The sequence below is a fragment of the Bos javanicus genome, chromosome 2, assembly GCF_032452875.1.
Source record: "Bos javanicus breed banteng chromosome 2, ARS-OSU_banteng_1.0, whole genome shotgun sequence".
NCBI lineage: Eukaryota > Metazoa > Chordata > Mammalia > Artiodactyla > Bovidae > Bos > Bos javanicus.
The window spans coordinates 6310553-6319615 of NC_083869.1; the positions used below are offsets into that span (position 1 = coordinate 6310553).

The following is a 9063-nucleotide window of genomic DNA, read 5'->3' on the forward strand; positions in this document are numbered from 1 at the left end:
TTCACTATCTTCTAAGTCATTCTATGTTATTCTAAGATCAAATAGCTGACAATGTCCTCTTTGTAATAAACAATGAAAAAACACATCCTCTGAGCAATATTAATCTGCAACTTTAGGATAGGAAGTAACTTAATAGTAGTCAATCGAAACTGAAATACAATTTTCATATGAATAAAAGATATTATTTAAAAGTAATTCCATGAGCAATTTAATATTAAAGTAGGATTTTCATTATGTGTTAAGAATTTATTCAGGGAAACAAGTTTCTCAAATTATAGCAGAAAATCTTTTACTAGTATCACAGTCTTTTCATTTAAGTCTTCCTGAATAAATCTGTATTTTCTAATTATACAAGACTAAAAATAATTTAATATAACAAATAAAATTATTTTTACTTCAAATGCTTACTTAAATAGTATAAAATCATTTTATTTTCTGAGGGAAAAGCATATCAACTTTTTAAGTATGAAGTGTAAATTAAGATTTATTCACTTAAATTATAATTTTTAAAGTTTCACATATAAAGATGAATAAGATCTAAGTGTATATGTTATTGTTAATAAAGTTTTTAATTTTTCGAATGTCACATACAGCCTTTATTATTCATAGATTTATTCCTTTTAAGAAGTAGTCAAATGAATCAGCTCACCCTTGACTGTAACAAAATACTGTTTGGTGACTTGTGACAGACAGGGTTTTAACCTCTGACAGCGAGATTCATTGTGGAGCAAGAGCCAATCACAGATCCCGACGACACTTGTCTCATCAAAGTTGGAATATAAAAAGCCACTTGGAATACAGTATAAAAGATTCACTGGTGTGGCAAGTTGTCTCTCAGACTGGGCAGGCATTAACGTTTGGCTTGGCGTTACTCAAAAGCAAAAGAAAAGTAAAAGGAAGAAGTAAGAACAAGGGAAAAGATTGTATTGATTTTAAAACCATGCAAAAACTGCAAATCTCTGTTTATATTTACCTATTTATGCTGATTGTTGCTGGCCCAGTGGATCTGAATGAGAACAGCGAGCAGAAGGAAAATGTGGAAAAAGAGGGGCTGTGTAATGCATGTTTGTGGAGGGAAAACACTACATCCTCAAGACTAGAAGCCATAAAAATCCAAATACTCAGTAAACTTCGCCTGGAAACAGCTCCTAACATCAGCAAAGATGCTATCAGACAACTTTTGCCCAAGGCTCCTCCACTCCTGGAACTGATTGATCAGTTCGATGTCCAGAGAGATGCCAGCAGTGACGGCTCCTTGGAAGACGATGACTACCACGCCAGGACGGAAACGGTCATTACCATGCCCACGGAGTGTGAGTAGTCCTGCTGGTGCAGAGCAACGACTCTGCTGACTGCTGTTCTAGTGTTCATGAGAAACCGATCTATTTTCAGGCTCTTTTAACAAGCTGCTGGCTTGTATGTAAGGAGGAGGGGAAAGAGCTTTTTTCAAGATTTCATGAGAAATAGACCAATGAGACTGAAAGCTGCTACTTTATTTGTTTCCTTAGAGAGCTAAAAAGCTAAAAATCAAAAATGAAATGCTTGCATAGCATTCATGTTATATAGTTTAGTATGACAACTATAACATGTTTATGTTTTCACAGCTTAATGCTACCAAGGTAAAGGATTGGGAGACAGTATCAGCAATGTGAAAAATTTACATCAAATTTCCTAATTGCATTTGGTTGCCTGAAATATGCATTTATAATAACAGGTTTTTTTTTTTTTCATTAATAAAAGAGAAAGGAAGAAATCTGTAGAGGTTGAAGCCTATTTGGGCATTTGCTGAACACTTAGAATGACTTCTGTTATTCAAAACTATTTCTCATAGGGTTTTTATGTTCTTCACAGACTATCTAATTTTGAAAGCTATTAGAGTGGAAAGGATAAAAGAATATTCTTAATAAACTTAATGTATTAGTAAGAGCAATAAGGAAGTAAACACAGCATAATGAAAAATCATGAGCTAATCAGCAGAAAATTCTAAGAAATAAACATTTTAATTGAGTAGGTTATGGCTTACAAAGTTCCACTTATACCCTGACCATGGTACTATTGTTGAGAGTACCTGGTCTGCACATATCTAGGAGGCACATGCTTAATAACCTTCTAAAATATTATTTTATTCCTCATAGGAGGGAGAACTATTACCTATATGTAGTACCTATGTTGTTTCTGAAAGATAATATGTTTCATATATTTCTGTTGCAGTCAGTTCAAACCTATACTCAAGGAAAGGGAGACAGGCATCTCAACAGAGAAGGCATGACCAGAAAGAGTTTTGTGCCATGTGTCTGCGATCTTGCTTTATACAGGGCTCTACCCACTTTAAACTGGACTCAAAACAGTTTCAAAATACTGCTTTTTCTTATTAAGTAACTAGTTTATAAGGCAACAAATAAATTTCCTTTAAGACTGTGCTATCAGATAATCCTGGAATAGATTTGCCTTACTTATAAACAATCTTGAGAAAACAAAAAGGCAAGAAATTGCTAAGTGCTTCTGCTTACAATGACAGCCTGGCCCTAAAGACAATGTTTTCTAAGTTTTGAAACAGCTTGAATACAACATCTAAGTTTTGGTGCTAATTACCTGCTAGTTTTTTAATTTTTTTCCTTTAAAAGGCTGTCCCAGCGTCCTAACATAACAGATGCACTATATTTTCTGCTAATTCCCGAGGCTCAGTTAGTTGCTCACTGTGTCTTGTCCCCAGGTAATTCAGGCCTGGGGGAAGGGTTCCTTCCTCCAGACTGATTGGTACAGCTGCTCAGTAAGTGTAACTACTCAGATTCCCAAAGAATTCTAAGTGGATGTTCTTCCACAGTGTCTCTTGTTCTCTCTAATCATCATCATTTTAAAATTTCATCCACTTTTCATTCCTTAATAGAATTTTCCTTAGTCCACAGTTCTCTGGAAAGGAAGTAGGCTGCTCATAACAGCTGAAAAAACATATACCTAAAAGATTCTGAAAAGCTGTAATAACTGTTATACTTGATATTTTGCTGTTATGAATGAAATGCTACATATTTTTCCATTTTAAAAGACTAAATATGCACACATTATTCCAATTAAAAAATGTTCATAGATTGATATGGAGGTGTTCGTTCATTTTTCAAAAAATGATCTTAGTAACTTTTTTTCTTATTCATTTATAGCTGATCTTCTAACGCAAGTGGAAGGAAAACCCAAATGTTGCTTCTTTAAATTTAGCTCTAAGATACAATACAATAAACTAGTAAAGGCCCAACTGTGGATATATCTGAGGCCTGTCAAGACTCCTGCGACAGTGTTTGTGCAAATCCTGAGACTCATCAAACCCATGAAAGACGGTACAAGGTATACTGGAATCCGATCTCTGAAACTTGACATGAACCCAGGCACTGGTATTTGGCAGAGCATTGATGTGAAGACAGTGTTGCAGAACTGGCTCAAACAACCTGAATCCAACTTAGGCATTGAAATCAAAGCTTTAGATGAGAATGGCCATGATCTTGCTGTAACCTTCCCAGAACCAGGAGAAGATGGACTGGTAAGTGATTACTGAAAATAACATGCTAAAAACCTTGTTATGTGTTTATTCATAATGTGAATGAATAGTAGTGAAAAATAACTACCAGTTTCCTGTGCTTATAAGCCAGACAAAGGTGCCTTACCCCAGTGGTAGCCCTGTATCCAATAAAAGTAGGTGTCCCATTTCACATCCTATGAAACACTCTCTTGATACTTTGACTTTGCATGAGGATTTAAAAGAAAAAAAGTTATACCATGGTCCTTAAGTTTTTAGGGAATTCTTTGGAATTGAGAATGAAATATAAAATGCTTTCCATTGATGTGCTACATGATTATATAAATAAAAACATGAAGTCTTCACAGTGGATTCTAGTACACACCCAACAACACATTTTTTCCCGCAGAAGAGTGACCAATTTGTTAAAATTCTTTTGCTTAATAAAGCAGAAAAATGAACTCTACAAGTTATAATTAAAATAAAATGCTTTTACTTATAGAAATTAACTAGATATATGTTCAGGTTTATATACTATTAAATATACTATATTTAAGATCTCTCATGATAAATATGTTCCTTGTTTTATAGACTATTGATGCACTGATGTATATGTGGATTACTTTGTGAATTACCCCTGGTAAAATTAAAAATTTCAGGCTAGTTAATTTGTACTACTTAGCTATTTTCTGAACTGTCTTACTGTTCTTTAACAGGAGTTAACTTAGGTAATGTCAACTAATTTAATATAAAGTCAAACAGAAAATAATGCCTTATATATTATAAAAATTAATAAAAAACCATTTTAAAATCTAGTATAAGTTTAGAGCTACTCACTCTTCTGGCTTATCTATGCTTGTATTTACTTCTGTTTTCAAAAAAATTTTTAATGTGACCATACCTTTTATTTCCATTTATTGATATAATTTACAACAAAAGATTATACTTGCAAGCTTTATAGTTTTTAAATGGTCTTATTTGTAGTGAATATCATATCTAAATGTAAAGTAAATCATACCTAAATGAAAACATATTCTTTAAGACATTATAAAATTTTCCAGGTGATCAATTTTTCTTTAAATATACTACATAAAATGTTATTGACTCCCAAAATGATGTTATTTTGTATAATCTTAAATACCAATAATTACCAGGTCTATTTTGGTTTTAGTGTAGGATAAAAAAGAATGTGTTCTTTTTTCTAGGTAGCATTTTAATGATCAAAGTTGGTGATGTGACAGAGGTCTTAAGTATTATTAAACAGATGATTAATAAGATGTATTCCTCAGACTTTTCCATATAAAAGGAAAAATGTCTCAAATTCATGAAAAGATTGGTACAGGAGGAGGATTAGCAAATTGTAGTTTAAATATCTGAATGGAAACATTTTTTAGTGAAAGAATAAAGGGAATATCATTGTATCTTCTTCTGAATCTGTGCCTCTCTCTCTTGGAGTTAGTCTTTCCAACCCTATATACTTACCACTATCTTCATCCCTCTACCTTCCTTTTTCCCATTACATCTGTGCAGTACTGGGTGGCAACTATTGTGTTTCGGTGTTAACATCCAAGTTTCCCTGAATAAGACCAAGTGAATGGGGGATGAATGAGTATACCTATCCCTCCAGGAGTCATCAGACATATTTAGCCACCATATTTAATCAATAAGCAGGAAGACATAAGCTAGCCTTGCCCTCTTCTTTCCTCCCTGCTCCTTTCTCTTCTCTTCCCCCTCTCCCTTTACTGTCATCCATCAGTATTTTCAGAGCATCTATTATGTGTCAGGCATTCAGATACTCAAACGGAGGAAAACAAGAATAAACAAGACAAAGATCTGACCACAGGGGAATCCCTATGGCTACTGTAGACTTTTGAGCCATAAAGGAAGAATCAAGCCTAGTGTAAATGAAAATTCCTTAATGCTGTGCCTTTTAAAAAGAAATGTGACATAAGCAAAATGATTAGTTTCTTTCTTTAATAATGAGTCCTTGAGGTAGGAGAGTGTTTTGGGATCTATTATTAACTCTTCTTTCCTTTCCATACAGACTCCTTTTTTAGAAGTCAAGGTAACAGACACACCAAAAAGATCTAGGAGAGATTTTGGGCTTGATTGTGATGAACACTCCACAGAATCTCGATGCTGTCGTTACCCTCTAACTGTGGATTTTGAAGCTTTTGGATGGGATTGGATTATTGCACCTAAAAGATATAAGGCCAATTACTGCTCTGGAGAATGTGAATTTGTATTTTTGCAAAAGTATCCTCATACCCATCTTGTGCACCAAGCAAACCCCAGAGGTTCAGCCGGCCCCTGCTGTACTCCTACAAAGATGTCTCCAATTAATATGCTATATTTTAATGGCGAAGGACAAATAATATACGGGAAGATTCCAGCCATGGTAGTAGATCGCTGTGGGTGTTCATGAGGTCTATATTTGGTTCATAGCTTCCTCAAACATGGAAGGTCTTCCCCTCAACAATTTTGAAACTGTGAAATTATGTACCACAGGCTATAAGCCTCGAGTATGCTACAGTCACTTAAGCACAAGCTACAGTATATGAGCTAAAAAGAGAGACTATATGCAATGGTTGGCATTTAACCATCCAAACAAATCGTATAATAAAAAGTTTTATGATTTCCAGAGTTTTTGAACTAGGAGATCAAATTCCATTTATGTTCAAATATATTACAACACATGCAGGTGAATGAAAGCAATTCTCCTTGTCTTCTGGTGAATTAAAGGAGTATGCTTTAAAATCTATTTCTTTACAGTTTCACTTAATATTTACAGAAAAATCTATATGCAGTGTTGGTAAAATGCAGTATTGTTATATACCATTATTTGAAACATCCTTAAACACTTGAATTTATATTGTATGATAGCATACTTGGTAAGATGAGATTCCACAAAATAGGGATGGCACACCATACACAAGTTACCATTCCTATACTGATTGATACAGTACATTAACAGTGTTTGCCAATGGTGCTAATACAATAGGCTGAATGGCTGATGTTATCAGGTTTATCAAGCAAAAAACATTCAGGAAAGTAATAAGTTTCTCCTTTCTTCAGGTGCATTTTCACACTCCTCCCTATGGGCAATGGATGTTCTATAAAGAAAGAAAACTCATTTTCCTAGAGGTCTACATTCAATTCTGTAGCATACTTGGAGAAGCTGCATTGAAAAGGCAGTCAAAAAGTATTCATTTTGGTCAAAATTTCAAAATTATAGCCTGCCTTTGCAATACTGCAGCTTTTAGGATGAAATAATGGAAATGACTGATTCTATCAATATTGTATAAAAAGATTTTGAAATAGTTGCATTTATATAATATGTATACAATATTGTTTTGTAAATAAATGTCTCCTTTTTTATTTACTTTGGTATATTTTTACAGTAAGGACATTTCAAATTAAGTATTAAGGCACAAAGATATGTCATGTAGGACATAAAAGCAAATGCTTATATTTCGGAGCAAATTAGTTGATTAAATAGTGGTCTTAAAACTCCATATGCTAATGGTTAGATGGTTATATTACAATCATTTTATATTTTTTTACATTATTAGCATTCACTTATGGATTCATGATGGCTGTATAATGTGAATGTGAAATTTCAATGGTTTACTGTCATTGTATTCAAATCTCAACGTTCCATTATTTTAATACTTATAAATATTAAGCATACCAAAATGATTTAACTCTATTATCTGAAATCAGAATAATAAACTGATGATATCTTACAAATTGTTAATTTTATTTTATAATTTGATAATGAATATATTTCTGCATATATTTACTACTATTTTGTAAATCAGGATTTTGTTAATCAAATAAATTGTACTTATGATTAAGTGAAATTATTTCTTACATCCAATGTGTAGAAACAATTTAAGTTATATTAAAGTGTTTTCACCTCTTTTGAAAGACAACAGTTTCATGTTATAATGATTAACTCTAGATTTCTGGTTCCCAACTTTATTATAAAAGTTTAATGACTGAGCACAAAAGTTTGGTTTAGAAATTTTAGGTCTGCTACTCTAGTTTCTCATGAGTGAAATTCCTGTTAAATTGGTTCTGGTCAAGTTGCTTTAAACATACAAAAGCAAGGACTAGTTACATCTGTTTCATTTCTCTTTATCTTGACCTGAAAACTATTTATATGTTTTCTTAGGTTCAATTTCCAAATGCATTGCAGTTGGCAAGGGTATATGGTCCTAGAGTTACAAGTTCTACTGAAGCCACAGGGACACAGGGAGGCTGCATCTTTTCCCTAGCACTTAATGAGACTGACACGCTTATCTGAGTTTGGGGGCATACATTTTCAAATTGAACTGAGAAATAATTAGGAAGTGCCTAGAATCCTTACGTGCAACACTATTTATACATGTTTTTGAAGTGAGCTCTCTTCTCCACTCCTGGCCAGTTTAATAACTTAGCTCTAAAGAAGTGACTATGTTTAATTAGCAGTGACTAATTCTCTCTGGTGTTCTGAGTCTTAAATAAATAATTTATAAGTATGATAAATACAATTTTAAACTATATTACAGCAATTTACACTCATACAAACAAAATGTACTACTTCTTCTAATTGTGGTAATATTTAACACTGACAAGGCTGGAGCTATACGTGAGTTGCTCCTGGGGGGGTGCGGGGGCAGGAAGGAGCCAACTGTGGTGACGGGCTAAGGCCACTTTTTGGTTGCACATATCAGAACCTACTTTTATCTGGGCCATGAGTATACATGACCTAAAAGTCTGGGTCAGCAGGTGCATCCACGCACCTTAGGCTCTGGAGTACAAATAACTGGGGCCCTTGACCTCTACAGTGAGAAATGTGAGGAAGTATCCCTCTCAGTTTCCAAGGGCCCAGTCACAGGACTCCTCAATCTTCATACTCAGCCTTACCCATGGGTCCCCAGGATCACATCACCAATCTCTCCATTTGGTAGTCCTTTTCAAAACCCATAAGACCATGAAAGAAAGCATCAGGACCAATTTCTTCTGTGACAAGACCTAGGCATTTTCCCCCCCTATTTTGCCAAAGTCATAGGAATGGCAAATGTGCTTTGGTAGTCTGTTTATGAGCACATCACTTTCATTTTCAGGACCCCAAGAGTATTCACTTGTGACATGTGACACTAATCCCTGAAATTTTCAGAAAATATCATGTAAAGTTCACTGTAATGTATCTGTTTTAATATTCTGAATGTTTTGTAATACTTCTCATGCTTCCCACAAATCTATATTGGTTTAAAAGCACAATACAAATTAAAAACAAACAGAAAACCCTTACAAACTCTATGGTTCTCTTTGTATTTAAATTTATTTTTGCACTTTTGTATAGAACTTTAATTTCTTAAACTAAAAAGGCAATATTTTGACACTGACAGCAGATAAATTATAACTCAGTTACCCTATTCCCCCAAACAAAAACAGATCTACTTCACTTTAAGATACCATATACTTATTGAAGAATATCTATGACCCTGTTGGGTCTGTTGAGAACTAGGGACACACTCACCAGGAAAAAGAAAACTCATAATTTTGCATAT

General features: G+C 33.9%; 1 protein-coding gene across 1 annotated transcript; it reads left to right on the forward strand.

Moving 5' to 3' along the window:
* Nucleotides 1-746: 746 nt before the first annotated feature.
* On the forward strand, nt 747-7440 carry MSTN (myostatin). The gene is made up of 3 exons (XM_061432883.1): nt 747-1313; nt 3156-3529; nt 5550-7440. Exons 1-3 carry the CDS (start codon nt 941-943, stop codon nt 5928-5930), a joined length of 1128 nt encoding a protein of 375 aa, XP_061288867.1. The 5' UTR covers nt 747-940; the 3' UTR covers nt 5931-7440.
* Nucleotides 7441-9063: the final 1623 nt, after the last annotated feature.

Excerpts from the sequence above, each read along its gene's own strand:
- MSTN (XM_061432883.1), top strand. The coding sequence starts at position 941 with ATGCAAAAACTGCAAATCTCTGTTTATATTTACCTATTTATGCTGATT. Across the intron at positions 1,314-3,155 it reads CATTACCATGCCCACGGAGT|CTGATCTTCTAACGCAAGTG; the intron begins GTGAGTAGTCCT and ends ATTCATTTATAG. Across the intron at positions 3,530-5,549 it reads AACCAGGAGAAGATGGACTG|ACTCCTTTTTTAGAAGTCAA; the intron begins GTAAGTGATTAC and ends CTTTCCATACAG.